At 35.4% G+C, this 18194-nt stretch overlaps 1 protein-coding gene across 17 annotated transcripts in view; it reads right to left on the bottom strand.

Moving 5' to 3' along the window:
- Positions 1-3886, bottom strand: part of TRDN (triadin) — a 415240-nt gene extending 411354 nt beyond the window's left edge. For all 17 annotated transcript variants that reach the window (XR_010750049.1, XR_010750050.1, XR_010750051.1 and 14 more), the window contains exon 1: positions 3635-3886. Coding sequence is in view for 14 of the 17 variants with exons in the window: in XM_066373320.1 (XP_066229417.1) it covers positions 3635-3656 (22 nt within the window). In the remaining 3 variants the exon portion in view is untranslated. The remainder of the gene's footprint in view (positions 1-3634) is intronic.
- Positions 3887-18194: the final 14308 nt, after the last annotated feature.

Here is an 18194-nt window from a genome sequence, read left to right as displayed (position 1 = left end):
TCAACTTCCAAATTAATACCAGGCTAACTTTTAGTCTCACACAGCAAGAAGAAATATCCAATATGATTCTGGCTTTGAGATGTGAGTGTGAATCCTAGCTACATCATATATAGCTCTGTCAATTTAGGAAAATTTCTTTTCTTTCTTCTTTTTTTTTTTTTGACAGAAACTGAGAAAAACAGAGAGAGGGACAGACAGACAGGAAGGAAGAGAGATGAGAAGCTTCAATTCTTCATTGCGGTACTTTAGTTGTTCATTGATTGTTTTCTCATATGTGCCTTAACAGGGGGGCTACAGCAGACTGAGTGATCCCTTGCTCAACCTTGAGCTCAAGCTGGTGAGCCTTGCTCAAACCAGATGAGCCCTCACTCAAGCTTGCGACCTTGAGGTTTTAAACCTGTGTCCTCTGTGTCCCAGTACAATGCTTTATCCACTGAGCCACTGACCTGTCAGGCTAGGCAAATTTCTATTCTCTCTAAACTCAGGTTCTTGTTTTAGAATTAGCAATAATAAAGTACCTATCTTATTTGGTCATCATGAGAATTAAATGCTCATATAGCAAGCCTAATACTGTGTTTGACATATAATGTCTTCTGAATAAATGTGAATTTTAATTATCTTTGTCATTATAGTTATCTTTATTTAGTTTATTATTCCCAGATTCAAAATATCTTGTTTTCCTAAAATCCTTTGGGGTTCAACTTTTTCCTAGTTCTGGTTCATCCATTGCTCTGTATCTGAAAGACAATCCCATACCTTGCATTACTTCCTTACTTTTGTCAGATCAAGTAATCCAGCATGGAGAGTGCAGTGCAAATCTCCATGAAGAACTCAGTAAGGTTTAGAGACATGCCCTGCAATATGGTTGAATAAACAATGGGATAAGCCAAGGAAGACATGAATTGTGTTCTCAGACCTCCTCTAATTATTAAACCCAATAGGAGAGTCATAAAAATTCATAACCCTCAGTTTTTCAAAAAATAAAGTGAGGACCATGGACTAGAACTGTCTAAGAGGCTACTCTAGCTTCTATTAAAATCATTATTTTTCAATTATAGTTGACATACAATATTATATTAGTTTTGTGTGTACAAGCCAGTAATTAGACATTCTATAACTTACTAAGTGATCATCTTGATAAGTCTTGTAACCTCTGACAATACGCATAATTACTAGAATATTATGAATTATTTTCCCTGTGCTGTACTTTACATCCATCCCCGTTTGTACTCCTTAATCCCTTCACTTTTTTCAGTCATTCCCCCAGTTGCCTCTAAATTCTACAAGGTGTTTGCCTGTTTTGTGATAAATGGATTGGAGGAGTAATCAGATGTTATTAGACTACTAATGCAATGCTTATATTTCAGTAATGTGTTCAAAAATGATGCAAGTAAAATATAGTAGATTGGAGGAAAGAATAATCCATGTTGTACCATGGCCCATACAAAAGTTCACCTCTAAAAGCAAGCTAGATGAGACACAAAAAGTGAGAATCATGACAACAAAATGAAAAATGTATAGAAGAGCACCGTGCAAGAAACTTTAGACAACCACTGAGAATGGCTGAGGTACTAACCTTAAAAGTGAAGCTCATTTGAGTTGGTAGTCTAATTATCATTTGAGAAATATGATCAATAAATCATTGCAGTAAAAGATAAGAGCACATAACTGATGCTCAGGTGACATAGATCCTGTGAACTGTTAAGGCCAGGGAGTAGGAAATGACTATCACTTAGGAACTAGGTGGCATTTTTACATTTTTAATTTATTTCTAATTCAATGATTCTTAATGGGTGACTCCCGAAGGTCTTCCGAGAACACTTTAAGCTTTCCCACAGGGAGAACACAGAAATAAAAGTTTTATTTTATATTCAGGAATTCTTCTGTAAAAAGTTCTATGAATTAAGTGCAAAGGTTTTCAGAGCATAATCTACAGACAAGCCAAAAATGTTTTGGCCAAGTGACCTCTGAATCAGCTGGCAGTCTTGTGCAGAGGTAGAGAGATATATTCATAAGTATCTTAGTAACTTGTGCAGGGCTAAGCAAGAAGTTTTTATAGATAGCACTCTTTAAGAAAAACTAAAGACCATATGACTCAGAATATCTAAGGAATAGGAAAAAATGCTATTTATATTTAGTTAGCAAATTCCCAACTAAAACTGGTGAAGAGTAAACCTGATATTCTCTTACAGAAAAGAGAAAGCACAAACTAGATTGCAGGAGTAGTTTCTAATCTTGGCAATTCTGCGGTCTTGAGCAAGTCACCGAGCATCTGAGCTAGGGGTTCTATTTCTGCAAAACGGAGACACTAATGCTGACTTCATTGAATTGTGCGAGGTTTAAATAAGTAAACACACATAAAATCCTGAACAAAATATCTGATATACATAGAAATCTCTCAGTAATTGTTTTTGTTAATTTAGCGTGTCAGACTAAATTTCTCAGAGGAAGGTAAAAGACATTTCTCCTTATAAATATAAAAAATCTCCAACCTGAAATTCCTGTGTGTCTATAGTAATGTCTACCCAAAGAGCCAAAAATTCATGTTCTATTTTTCATTTGTCTGATTAAAAACAAACCAGCCCAGCATTCAACTTGGAGCCGTCCAGAGCACCACCTGTCTGATTTCCTTACAGCTGTCAGAAGAGAATTTTAGATCCACCTCCCAAATTTCTATCCTAGCTAGAACCAGATCGTACAAATACAAATTCGATGTGCTTTAGCTGTTCAAAGGGGTCCTTTTACTTTAAGAACTATATATATGTATGTATGTAAATATATATATTTATATAATACATATTTACATATATACATATATTTTGCATATAATACATTTATAAAAATTACTGCCATTTTTAAATAGTAAAGACGATATGCTTTACTTATAGCATGTATTTTTTTCAGAATAAGCATTTAAACTAAAAAATATTTTAATATAAAAATAGAATTCATAATTTAGGGAGAAAATAAACATGAGTGTGTAAAAATAATTGGAATTTGGCCACTTTTAAATTGCTTTATTTTAAAAATCATATTGATTTATAGTGATTTTGTGCAATTCCACCTTGTCTCTGAATATCCACTGATTGTAAAATATATACACATTTTGCAGAAGTACTTATGTCTTAAACTGTATACAAATCTATAAGTCTGCGTATTTGATATACTCTAGTTAGAAAGAAAAAAACAAATTTAAGATCTTCATTTTAAAATATCATTAAGTAAAATGCTCAAGATCATTTTTCTAAGTTTAAACATTAAATGCAACACTTTAAGTTAATAGTGGTCTCCATTTTTGCAAGCGTTGTAGTTTTTACTTGGTAAGACATCAGCCATGGTACATGGCCATAGCTATTTATAGAGGTGTGGGTGACACTAGTAACTGGTGGGGCTTTTGGCACAGCAAAGAAGTTTCCACATGCAAAATTTCAAAGAAACCTCTTCTCACTCCCCCAACACACTGATCTGTCTGACTCTCAGCTCCCAAACCCACTTCTCTGATCCTGTATAGGATCATTTGATCAAGACAATTAACAAAAGCAACATTTTAAGTCGACACATTGACCAGCAATGTGACTGTCCATCACCACCTTTTTTTTTTCTAGTTGATACTATTGGAAAATGGTAGATGTACCTTCAGCAGTGATCTCAGTCATGGTGGTTGCAGAAAGAAAGAGGCAGGCCAAAAGTTCCAGTCAAGTGGCACTTTGCAGAATACTTGAGGATTCGAGAACTCTGATTGGGGGGCTCTGAGTGGAATCCTGAGGGCTCTTCGTTTTCCTGGTTGTTTCTGCTGCTCCTTTGTTGTCTTGTTGAACTTCGTCTCTTCTCTGCAGAGTTCTCCCCCTGGAAACAACCTGAGCCCTTTCCAAGCAGCACTTGTGGCTCAGGCAGAAGTATCAGCTTCAAATAAAAATAGCCTCATCTCCCTAGGACTCCTCAGCACTTTTTTTTTTTTTTTAGGCACTGGGAAAACACACACACACACACACACACACACACACACACACACACACACACACACACACACACACACCAGTTCCCCAGCACCAAAGAGAGATAGGCCAAAAAAAGACAAGGGAACTGAAAAGCACTAAGTCTCCACAGCTTTCTTAAGATAATTACAGATCTTGGGATCTATGTCAGAAAACACAAAATAAGGAGTTGAAAGTAATCTTATCCATGATAACTCAGATTTATTCTTAGGGCCCTTTAAGGCTCAGAGCATTCCTCTTCCCCTTATTTGGTGTGGTAAGGGTCCTCTATGCCTAGCACAGGCAAAGGGAAGGGTAGTCTTAAACCATTCTCTCCATCTTGATTCCCTATTAGTCTAACTCCACTTAACAAGTGGAGTTATTTATATAGGGTACACTTTGAGTCCCAACTATTAATTCCTGAAGCTTCCTTGTAGGAGATTAAGATTTTTCCAACACTAGCCAATAAGATATATGCACTATGAAGTTATAGTGATGCTTTGTTCACTTTAATATATTACTGAAAACAAAATACCCTAACTTTTTTATATAATACAAGAAAGAGAAGGTGACACAAAGTTTAGCGCACATTTTAGTGAAAGATTTTGGCATTTCCCTACTTCAACTTCAAGAAAAATAAAATAAAAAGAATTATAGCAGCTAATAATTAGTCAGATTGGTTGATTAGCATTTCACCTTTCCACTTTGAGCCAGGTGTTACTGAGCAGAGAAATATTTAAAGGTTGGTGGTTTGAAGGAGGTGAATCAAAGGGCACCAATAATCACAAATTCTAGCCAATCTGTGAATAATCAAGGGCTGATTATCCTTATCTTCTTTTTATTCTCGTATTTAACCTAACAAATGTTCATAGTTTAAATGATTAGCCTTAAATTGCTGTCTTTGGTTATCAGAAACTCTTGAATTTGTGTGGTAGTTTAGAGATCATACAGCAAAGTCATCAGGTGTGTTTTTTAATATTTGAAATTCTGAAGAATGCTACAACAGCTATTTTTATAGGTAATGTCCTACCCCATGTCAGCAGTTCTGTATTCGCTGTCCCAATTCCTTGCACAATAGGAAGTGTTCATATACCTGCTGAATAAAACAAAACAAAACAAAAAACAAACAAACAACTAAGGACAAATCTTAATTCACAAAAGAGAAAATAATTCCAGGTAACTCTCACAGTTTTATTCAAGATCCTACAACTAGGACTGGGCTTAGAGGTATTTTACTACAAGTCTGACACCCAGCCTAAGAGGTAAGTCTTTGTTAAACACACTACCATCTGCAAGTAAAGGAGACCCTTACTAATTAGGCCCACCAGGAGGTGGAAAGATGTGAACTCCTCCCAGCACCCTCATGGAGCCATGGGTTGGTATCTACTTCCTGTGGTGGGGAGCAGGTAACCTAAATGCAGAATTCTCCTCCCTTGGCCCCCAAAGTCATCTTTATTCATCTCCACAGTAGTACTTCCAGTTCATCCCCTTCCTCTCTCTTTACAAATCAACAAATAAACTTAAAAAAAATAATGCTTTCCATCTCCATTTGTCAGACTTTCATCATCTTTTGTTGCAGTTACTGAAGAAATAATAATTCCTTATACTGCCCTGGTTGGATAGCTCAGTTGTTAATGGTATTGGCCTGTGCACAAAAGTTGCAGGTTTGATCCCTGGTCAGGGCACATACAGGAACAGATCATTGTCCCTGTTTCTCTCTCTCTTTATTTTTCTCTTCCTCTTTCTCTCTCTCTAAAATCAATAAATCTAGTGTGAATGAAAAAAAATAATTTTTTATATAACTCATTAAGAATGTACATGGATCAGAGCCAAAATAAATTAGCTAACTCAGAGGGGAGAAACATACACACAATCTCTTATTTAATACAAGTTGAAATAAGACTATAGAGCAAGAATAGCAAATTCCCAATATTTGATATACTCTAAATTCCCAATCACTAACTTCATATTATGCATAATAGAAGAAAAAAGTAGTGTCAATTATATTCTAGCCAATAAACCTACTTGCAGGATAAGTTTTTTAAACACATTTCTTGAATGGGTTGAAAATCTTATGAGAAATTAAGAAATCAGTATATTTATCATTTTAAAAAGTTGGAACTTTTTCAAATTATTTTAAACTCAATTTATAAGGATATAACTTTTAGTTTCAAATGAATGAAACTCTATGAAGCTTTTCATTTTTCCTTCTTCATTTTTTTTAAATCTAGAGGTTAAATTTAATAGGATGATATTGATCAATAAGAGTACATAGGTTTCAGGTGAACATTTCCATGACATTTGAACTGGCTTATTGAGCTGTGTGCCTATTACCCAAAATCAACTCATTTTCTATCACCACATATTTCTACTCCTCCCTGCCCCCACCCCCAGTAATCACTTCAGTTTTGTCTGTGTCCATGAGCTGCAGTTTTATATATAATCATAAATCCCACCTATATAATCATATAGTTCTTAGCTTTTTCTGAGTTACCTATTTCACTTAGTATAATGTTCCCAAGCTTTTCAAAACCAAGCAATTGACGTTCTTCTGGGGATACACACCCCATTTCTCAGAACAATCAAAGGCTAAAAACATTAGAAACAATGCATGTGTCTTTCCTAAATTTTTTGTCTCTATTCTTTACAAGTATTCTTTTTAAAGATACTTTCCTAGTTCATTGGTCTCTTTCAACACATCCCAAAAATGATGGTTCTCTCTTCTCAGTAATAGCTTTGGTTTATTCTCACAGTTTTTGATTCCATAAGATTGGCACATGTAGGCTTTTCCTGGTTTTGCATACAGGAATAACTGCATGAGAAAACAAGAGCTTTTATGACTTTAATTAAATTTAGCTTTAAATTCTAGATCCAGAAGGCATCTCTCTCTCTCTCTCACCCTCTCTCTCTCTCTATCTCTGTAACACACACACACACACACACACACACACACACACACACACACACACACACACCTCAGAGACTTAGTCTTTCCCCTGTATAATCATCAACCCTTAAGGCAACAGAAGACAGTGGCCTGCATGTGACTAACGATCACCTCTGGCAGGCTAAAGATAACATGTTGACCTACGTTATGTTTTAATTTTTTTAAAGATTTTATTTATTCATTTTAGAGAGGAGAGAGGAGAGGGGGGAGGATCAGAAAGCATCAACTCCAATATGTGCCTTGACCAGGCAAGCTCAGGGTTTTAAACCAGCGACCTTAGCATTCCAGGTCATCACTTTATTCACTGTGCCACCACTGAACAAGACCTCAGAGCTGTCTTCAAGACCTGAAGAAATGATTTATTACCTTTACCTAACCAACCAGCTCCCAGCATGACTCTGAATTCCTAAGCCATGGTGTCTTGTGATTTTGCCCTACATAATATTTAATTACATGCTATTGAGGTGTTTAAGCATTTGAGCATTCATTATCTTCCCGTTCTCCTGGGTAGCACCATTCATAATAAAATAACCAGCATCTCTCCACTGCAATTCTCATTGTCTTGTGTTTGGTTCTGCTAGTGCCAGGTGGATGAACTCTTTGTGTTTGATAACACCTGCATGCAAAACCACTGTTCTTGTCATTATTAACCAACCAAGTCTATGTAAGTCAGTGGTGAATCATGAAAGTTTGTTCTCCTGTTAAATGTTTTATTTAGTTCCGCTCCCTCTCTAACCTGATTATACTGATCATTACGCCTCGTGATATTTACAAGATGTTTTAAATATTCAAGATAGTATACCAAAATATTCTTTAGAGCAATTTAAACAAAAGGGCTGCTCTATCAATTATTATACTAAACTAACAATCAGTAAGATGTATACTGCATTTGGATATGAACAAGATATTTTTATTCACACTCAATTTCAGACTGTAAAAGATTCAGGAGGCACCAGGAAGTTTTGATAATTGTTGGCTTTCATTATAAAAATCATAAAACAATAATATTTTTAAATTTTTTAAGATAGTGAGAAATGAGATATATTTTAGAATTGGTAGTTACATACCACGAGTCTCTATTTCTCAAGGACTGGATAGATGAGAGAAAGTAAAGATTTAGGGTTAATTCTTAAGAGTTTCTGTTTCTTAACTTATAGACACAAACAGCTTTTATTTGAATGATCTATACATGGATTGATGGTAAATAGAAATAAATAAAAAACATGTTGTACAATATTAAAGACTTAGTTTGCAAGTAAATTTGTGGGATATCTAGAAAGTGCTCTTTTCTTGGATCTTAAAATAATAACAAACATAATTTTTTGTGAGCCTGTTTTTCAGGTTCATTTTAATAGGAGACAGAGATAAAAAACAACAACTGTAATGATTTGGGAAAAAAAGGGGGGGAGGTTGTAGACAGAGTGTCATCACGTAAGAAAGTTTTATATTTGAGATAACAGAATGAAAGCTCTGTTTCACTGACTTGGTTGAAGTAACTTACCAGGAGAAATATACAAAAGAAAAATGCTTTAGCTTTAGCTCTGTAGGTGAAGAAAAACTTGGCAAAAACAAATTGATACAGAAAAAAATAAATACTGGCTTTTTAAACTTTAGACTGAAGGGACACTAGAAACATTGAAAGTGAACTTGGGGCCCTTTGATTGTATTTGTTTTCATCTGACCTTGAATCCCAGCACATGACCTAGAAATTCCTCTGAAGCTCACTTTGATAAACGTAGACTTCAGAATCAAAGAAAAGCCTCAATTGAAGTATTAGTTCATTAATCTTACTTCATCTCAGTACTGCTGTTAAGTTCATTTTCAATTGTTTTGTGTTCTGTTTCTGTCATGGAAAATTGTGTTCTGTCCTCATTACTTTCTTTAAGTGGCCTGTGCTCATTTCTTTAACCAAAGGTTGAAAGTCATTCCATAGGTTTGGCTTACCATCTGATTATTTAGAAACTGTGTAATCCAACTCGTTTCAAATGACAGAAAGCATTCCAGTGCAATTAAAAACTTTCCTTTCTTTAACTCTGACTCATGAATAGCTGAGTCTCCAGTATCAGGATTCATTCCTCACACACATTTGACATTGTCAAACATTCTCTCAGAAATTTGTCTGCGTCAATCCAGGCTTCAATTAACAAAGGCAACGGTTACCCCTTCCTTCTTAGAGATTCCATTCTTTGAAGAGTTGGCTTTCTATACTACTACTGTCCTCTTTACAAGGCTCTGCAATACCCTGGAGTAGATGGCCCCTATGGGGCCCAAAATTTGGATCACTGTTTTCTGTGTGGAAGGCAATCATGTATGGCCAGATTGTAGTCCTGGATGCTATTCAAAAGCAACATATCATTTTTACTTTTTATTTTCTTATAAAAGCATAATACCTTTTTTATAGTGTATAAAATATCTGATACCAGTTAGATATCTTAAAGTATTCTAAAAATAAAGTGTATTCATAAGGGTTTTTTTTAAGTGTAAGAAGTCTACTACTAATGTGCTTCTAGGAAGCTATGGGAATCTTTATTTTATTTTTATTTTTTATTTTTGACAGAGACAGTGAGAGAATCAGAGAGTAACAGATAGGGACAGACAGACAGGAAAAGAGAGAGATGAGAAGCATCAATTCTTCATTGCAGCTCCTTAGTTGTTCACTGATTGCTTTCTAATATGTGCCTTGACCAGGGGGCTCCAGCAGAGTGAGTGACCCCTTGCTCAAGCCAGAAACCTTGGGCTCAAGCCAGCGACCATGGGGTCATGTCTATAATCTCATGCTCAAGTGAGCGACTCTGTGCTCAATCTGGTGAGCCTGCGCTCAAGCCGAATGAGCCCGTGCTCAAGCCTGAGACCTTGGAGTTTTGAACCCGAGTCCTCTGCATCACAGTCCAACACTCTATCAACAGCACCACGGCCTGGTCAGGCAGGAATTTTTTGATAAATAGAAGAAGACCTAACAGGTGCCACTCGTCTTCAGCCTTGATTTCTTTTCATCTTATTTCCTGCAGAATGGAGATGGTTCTTAAAGCCTTACTGGGACAATGACAAAAAAAATATTTTTTGATGCAAGACGTACTCTTGGTTTTTAGTGATTTTTTTTTTAAGTGAGAGGAGGGGCATAGAGAGACAGACTCCCACAGGAGCCCTGAATGGGATCCACCTGGCAACCCCCATCTGGAGCCGACGCTCGAATCAACCAAGCCATCCTCAGTGTCAGGGGCTAACTCTCAGACCAGCTGAGCTAGCCTCAGCACCCAGGGCAACACTCAAACCAATCTAGCCACTGGCTGTGGGAGGGAAAATGGGAGAGAGAGAAAAGGGAAAGGGAGGAGAAGAGAAGCAGATAGGTGCTTCTCCTGTATGCCCTGACCATGGATGGAACCCTGGATGTCCACATGCTGGGCCAACGCTTTGTTCACTGAGCCAAATGGCCAGGGCCACAAACTTCTTCTTTTTGAAAAATAATTTAAATGATTATTTTCATTTGCTAATTTTTTAAAAAAAATCACAATATCATCATTTTGTTCTTTATATTTTGATATTTTAACTATTAACAATCTAATCTGTTATATCTGGTGTATTATTGCAGAATACCACCTAGAGCCACTAACTTCATGAGCTTATTTATTTAAAAATAAGAAAGTAGCTTATAATCATTAATTCTGTTGCTCTATAAATATATATTAGTTTTCTACTCTGCCCTCAGCACTGTGCTAGATTCTAGTAATACCAAGATGAACAAAGATTCTGCCTCCAAGGAGCTCATTGTCATACAGGAGAGTAAACAGGGAGCTTATGTGAAAAGCAAAGGAGTAAAATGGATGGAGGATTAAAGGGGGACACAGGGTAAAGTAGAAGAATTTTTTTAAAGATTAAAGAGTCTCAATTATGTTTATACTTTAATGGAAGGAATACAAAAATGAGGAAAGAAAGCCAGAAATAAAGTGACTACAGAAAGCTGTAAATAGATGAAAGGGTAAAATTAGAGATGATATGGCAAGTACTTTAAAAGTGAAACAAAACTCTTAATAAAGTGAAAATTGAGATTGGGACAAATATAGATAATTTTTGAGCTGGGAAAGGGGAACATTAAAAGAATTCATGCCCAATGGCAACATTTTCTCTATGAGTCAATGTCATCTGCAGAGAAAGGAAGGATCACAGGTTAGAATGACATCTTAGAGAGAGTTCTGAAGGTTTCAAAACGCTGCAGATGCAGAGAGAGTGGCAGCTTCTTCAGGATTGCAGAGTTCTACGGAGAGGCCGGGTGGGTTTAGAAACCATAAGTTTAGGGCAACAAATTTAGACTTATATTAGCTAGGGTGACTAAAGAAAAAAAAAAAGACCTCTCAAGCAAAATAAAACTTACATCCTTCTCAGGTTTACAATCCAGGGAGGTGTTCCAGGTTAGTAGGCAGCTACTTTCCAGAGGGTCATTTAGAGATCTGGGATAATGGTAGTTCTGCCATCTTTATATGACTTGCAAGATTTTTTCTGTTGTTACCACTACTGCAGCCTGCCAAAAGGGGGAAGGCTGCTAAGGCTGTATGTGTCAGGCCTGGAGGTGACATGGAGCACTGCTGCTTCTATTCCATAAGATTTTTGGCCATACTTAACTGCAAAGGGGTAGAGTTGTGGGGTGGCTAGAACACTATTACTATGGACTATTTTTGAGTTCTCCATAGCCACGTTAATAGATTGAACATTGGAGCAGACAAAGTAGCTGTTGAACTGAAATTTCTGGGTATGTGTGGCCTTCAACAAAAGTTTTAGCTAAAGTTTAACCAAAGCAAAGATATGGGAAGAGCAGAGCAGAGATGACAATGTTCTAAACACTATTTAAAGTAGTCCTTAAGGATTATCGTTTATATTTATAAATCAATCATTTTGCATTCAGAATGTGGATTACCTTTAACTTCTAAACACATGATGAGTTATGATGTACTATGAATATTCATGTGAACAAAAGAACAAACCATACCTACCAAGAATTAAATCATTTCAAACGATTGGATATCAGGGCATTTGACTTCCATTGGTATAAGCATTTTTTAAGCATTTTTTTATCCACATCTTCTCTCTGTGTCTTGTTTTATTTAGGGAGAAAAGTACACTACCTCCTGAATGTACCCCTGCAGAGTATTTCATCAATTCAAATTAAAGATGTATTTTACAGTTGTCACTGATATATGACTTTGAGAATATGAACTGCTGTATAAATGTTAAATGTTCCCATCCTCATGAAAATCACATTTTACCTCAGAGCCGTGTCTGGTTTTGCTATTCATTATTCATTTGAAGTCAGAGTTTTCCATTTTCAATATTATAATTAATTTGAATATTATTAAATGTTGTCACAACTGGCAGATTGTCAGCTTTCCTTAACCTCCCAACGTAAATTCACTCTCATTTGAATTGCCTTATTTTTATTCTAAATCTCCTTCAAAACAAAACAGAACCATTTGCTCTGTTTCTAAAATTTCCACTTAACAAAATAGATCTGTTCTTTTTCCTCACTTCTTACCCTTTTATTTAAGAGGATTTATTTTCTGTCTTACAAACCCCCGACAGTGTCAGCTTAACTACTGAAAGCTAATGCACGTAAGATTTGCATTAGAAAAAAAGTATGTTTTGTCAACTTTACATCCTACACAGAAATCATAGGCTCTAAGTTTAGAATAGAATTTCAAACCAATAAAAGTAGTATTTCATGTTGGGAATAAATTGGAGTTGTGAAAGACACCAGGGATATAAATTCATGCTGTCTTGGCATGGTCAGTAAGTAAAATAGATGGTTGGATATAAAGAATATTGTCAAAAGAACCCTCATCCCAAAATGTATCACCCAGTAGGAAAGGGTGTTATTTACAAATCAAAGGCTCAGCCCTATCATTTAGAAATTGAATCTGAAAATTTTCTATTAAAAGGCAAACATTTGGAATACAAAATTAAGTTAGCAATTGGATGGCACATACTTATTTTTTCAGGGATCGTGCCCTTTTCAGACACTACTTATTTATTTATATTTTTTATTTAGTGAGAGGAGGGGAGCAGAGACAGACTCCCACATGTGCCCCAACACGGATCCACCCGGCAAGCCCAGTAGGGGGCAATGCTCAGCCCATACGTTGCAACCAGAGCCATTTTTTAGCACCTGAGGTGGAGACCTTGGAGCTATCCTCAGTGCCTGGGGCCAACTCGCTCCAATCATGCTATAGTTGCAGGAGGGGGAAGAGAGAGAGAGAGAGAGAGAGAGAGAGAGAGAGAGAGAGAGAGAGAGAGAAGTGAGAGGGGAAGGTGTGGAGAAACAGATGGTTACTTCTCCTATGTGCCCTGACCGGAAATTAAACCCTGGACATGCATATGCTGGGCCAATGCTCTACTGCTGAACCAACCAGCCAGGTACAGACACTAATTTATTATAGATAGCATCCTCTCCCACAATCTGGGATACAGCCTTGAAAACCCTCTCCAACACAGCATTCTATGCAGATGCTTCAGTTTATCCCACTGAGTTCTGATAATGAATTCAATTGCATGAGCTTGTGAAGGAAGTCAAAAGAATAGATTGAGATGATTGAGAGCCCACTGAAAGGACAAACAGGAGCATCTCTAATGCTAAACTTCACAAACCTCTAAATTTGGTGTAGGGGCTGCTGTTTCTCTGTGTACATGAGTGCTCAGCATTATAATCTGGAGAGACAATCAATTTTGACAATTCACTGTTTCATTGAAACTGTAAAAATCAGCACTTAATTCAGCTGGTTTAAATTAGGATATATAATTTTGTTTTTGCTTTAGAGATGTTGTAGACTACAGAAAATTTTGATTTAGTTCCTGATTACATTTACATCCTACTGGATTAATCTAGCAACAAAACACATTTTGTAAACTAAAACCTTAAAGCAATATATATATATATATATATATATATATATATATATATATATATATACACAGACACACACACACACATATATATATATATGGAAAAAATTTATTAAGCATCTATTTAAAAGTGGGGGCTTATTTCAAAGTTTAATTAATTTAATTTGGCCATGCATGTTTGTAATTTAAAGACCTTAGAATGAGTTGAAGCATTTTACAGAGGAGAAAACTAAGAATCAAAAAGGCTGGCTTTTCCATATTTACATGAATTATTATTGAAGAGTTTGAAGTAGAAGCCTGTGGTTATGATTCTCAGCCCACTGTTCTTTACACAACTCTTTGTTGGGTTATTTTTTAATTCATTCTTTGGGGATTTGAGCAAGAACCCCTTTTAAAGGAAATCCCAATTTCTTTCTGTCTATTCTGATTCTTAAAGAAAGATGGATAGTTCCATATGCCTATGAATTCAGGGATTGGAACAATATTACCAGTACTTTCTTCATTTTTTTCAGCTCTGTTCTTACCTATATATTGGCTTCATTCTCTCCTACTTTATAAAGGCATTTCCACATGGAGGAGCAAGTTAGGGGCATGGCTATAGATAGCTCCATGTTTATTCAATTAATCAAGATTATGACTTCAGAAGAGAGAGAGAGTTGACCTTTCCCAGTGTTCATATTCAAAAATTATAGAGATAGACTGTTATTGGTCTGGCTTAATTCACATACACATTAATCAAGCTTTTTGAACAGGAGAATTGGGCACTTTGGCCCAAGCCGGTTTCTTGTGGCCCAAGTGGCTCAGTACAATGACTAGCAGCCTCACAAGAAGTCTCCACAACAAAGGCAAGAGGAACAGAAGAGGAAGAAGGAATAACTGCCTGAAGAACAGGTTGTGATTTTTCCAAGATGATACAAGGAATACTAAGCTAACCAAAATATACCTCTTCTTGATTTTGCATGTGAGTGCAAACTTTCACATGCGTGCACACACACACACACACACACACACACTTCTCATATCCTAGATATACATATGCAATGTCCTGTCTTACCAACACAATTATCCAAAATAAAATTTGAAACATACTCATCTCCTCCCTAGAAAACTTTAACAAAAAAATCATTTCAGTAATTCACATCTGGGTGATGAGCAATAATTTATATCTGATATATATATGGCCTGAACCTAGAGTTAAATCATAACTTTAAGTTATCAATCTATACTCAATATGTAATGGTAGGGAGAAAATAATCTCATTAAGATGGAAAAAAGTGGTAACATAGTTGTACCTTGTCCAGAATATTATACATATTTTGGAAGAGAACAAGGACTAATTTATTCTTTCCATTCTCCTTGGAAACTACACATGAATAATGCCACAGGATCATCTAAAAATTGTAGTCCCTCTTTAGCAAAATCTGAAACTCTTCTCTGTGTTCACATTACCTCTGCTCTTCACTTGGAAAGATGGTGTGTGTATATATATATATTTGTACATCAGGGCCTAGAGGAATTTTTGGTATCCTCTTATTACTCATTACCTTTTGTAAAAGGAGAAATCTCCCTTCTCCAAATAGCATGCATTTAGTATGTTCTTCCTTATCATTATCATCTTTTTAGGTCCCAGCAAGTCTCTTCATTCATTGAAAATGTGAGCACCTATATCAATGTCTTCTCCACTTCTGTTCTTATCATACATTCATATAAGTGCTACACGGAGCCACATTGGACCTGGAGGCAAAAGAAGAAATGTGCTTTTATAAAAATATCTTTTATATTTTGAACCAAGTGGAAAAAGTTACTAGACTTCTACAATAAAAAAAACATGATTGCATATAAAGCCCTTCATTGCCTAATCTATTTGCATAGCAATGTCTATGCCCATAAATCTACCCAGCAGTGGATGCATGCACACAGGGGCCAAGGAGCTGCATGTTGGAAATGACTGTGTATTAGTCAAAACAGCATTTGAATGGGTGTTACATGACAGGAACCATGCTAAGCACTATTCACAGATTATCTCATTTAATTCTACATGTCTTCCTCACTTCTAAGTTTCATTAGAGCAAGGACTCTGCCTATCTTGTTCACATTGTCATATTGTATATCTAATATCTAGTATAGTGGCAGGACCTTGATATGAATAATAATGGTAACAATATAAATATTGAAACAGAACTGAGAATGTAGTTGGATAGACTTCAAATGACTTACTTCAATTTCTCAATATTTGCTAGAACCCTTTGAGACTGGACAAATTTGAATGGTTTTGTGTTTGTAAAAAAGCTTTCCTAATTGAATTAGAATATTTTTGTAAAACAAACATGCCTTAATAAATTGAATCCAATTTCAGTGGTTTCAACCTATAAATATTTCCCTCATCTTCTATAATTGATTTATACATGAAAAGCAATTCAAATAATGTTAGATGAAATAATTAGTACCAATTCTTCCACCAAAGATAGTAAAAAAAAAAAAAAAAAAAAAAAAAAAAAAAAAAAAAAAAAAAAAAAAAAAAAACACAAAAAGAGCTGGATAAAATATTTGTAAAAGTCTTACAATTTTATTTTATTTATTTTTATTTTATTTTATTTATTCATTTTAGAGAGGAGAGAGAGAGAGAGAGAGGAGAAACAGAGAGAAAGAGAAGGGGGGAGGAGCTGGAAGCATCAACTCCCATATGTGCCTTGACCAGGCAAGCCCAGGGTTTCGAACCAGTGACCTCAGCATTTCCAGGTCGATGCTTTATCCACTGCACCACCACAGGTCAGACCAAGTTTTACAATTTTAGAACTAATAAAGGAATGAATTAGTAGAGGCTCAGGTTATGAACTTTTTTTTTCCTTGTGGTTATTGTTATTTTAGAAGCTGTCATTTTCATTGACTTCATGCAATAAGAGACTAGAGATTTGGAGTACAGGCTATCACAGACCAAAATGGACTTGATGAACATCCCTCACTGAAAGGCTGTACCTGGGAGTAAAGGGTAAATCCAAAGTAGGCTCCTACAGGGGTTGCAGCTCAGCCCCATGTAATATTAAATCTAGAAATTGTATTAAGATAATCCTGAAAAGCTATTTCCACAAGATACATGAGCAAAGTAATAATAATGATGATGATGATGATGATGATGATAATACATATAAATCCTCTCTTCAGAAAGATAATTTCTAGGTCACATATTATTTCTAACAAGTGTTTGCAAATAGTTTGAAGATAGTTAAAAATATCCAGACAATATCGACAGAAGACTGACTACATGAGCCAACAGAATCAGAAAAAAAAAAACAGAAAAAGACCACAAAAGCCTCAACTATTAGGGACATAGAAAGATATATTGACTTTTAGATAATTATACTATGTTCAAGAACATAAAAAGCGATAACTTTAAGAAACAATATCCTTCAAAAAATTGAGAATTCTAGAACTGAAACAACACTATAAGTAAAATTAAGAACTCATTTTAGCCTGACTTATGCTGGTGCAGTGGATAAAGCCTCAACCTGGAACACTGAGGTCGCCAGTTAGAAACCCCAGGCTAGCCTGGTCAAGGTACATATAGGAATTCATGTTTTCTGCTTGCCCCGACCCCTTCTTTCTCTGCCCTGTCTCTAAAATGAATAAACAAATCTTTTTTAAAAAACTGATTTTATAACTTCTATAGCAGGTTAGGCATAGCCAAAGATAAGTTAAAAGAACATATCCAGACCAAAGCACAGAGAAAAGGCTAAAAAACACAAATCATAGGTTACAAAATAAAGATGATTGAAAGGATGTTTATTGAGTATACAAATGAAGTTCTTAAAAGACAGGTAACATTTTAAAAAATAATAATTGATAACTTCCCAAATTTGAAGAATGTCACATCACAGATTTTGAAATCATGAAAAATTTATTGAGATTTAGCACAAAAAAACACCACATAACACATCAACAAAATCACTGAAAACAAAAGATAAAAGAAAAAAATGTCTATATACAGCAAAAGAAAATAAGAGATGTTACCTTTAAAAAATCATCAGCTGAGACTTACAGCTGACTTTTATACAGAAAATGTAAACCAAAAGACAAATGATATCTTCAAAATGTTGAAAGAAAATAACTAACAACTTCAAATTTTATTCCCAACTGCAAATATTTTTCAAAAGTTAAAAAAGAAAAAATAAGGACATTTTTAGAATTACAAAAAATGGAGACTTAATTATTAGTCAATCAGCACCAAAAAAAATTTTGAAAGTCACTGTTAAATCTGACAGAATGAGATAAGTGCAGAAAAATAAAATTAAGAAGCAATAAAAAGGTAGGCTTGTGAGAAGACCTTTTTTAAAATAACATTATATTTACAGATAATAAAATTAAAAATTGGACATGTTGGGGGGACA

Source organism: Saccopteryx leptura, chromosome 3, assembly GCF_036850995.1.
Source record: "Saccopteryx leptura isolate mSacLep1 chromosome 3, mSacLep1_pri_phased_curated, whole genome shotgun sequence".
Lineage (NCBI taxonomy): Eukaryota > Metazoa > Chordata > Mammalia > Chiroptera > Emballonuridae > Saccopteryx > Saccopteryx leptura.
This window is presented reverse-complemented; position numbering and strand designations above follow the sequence as displayed.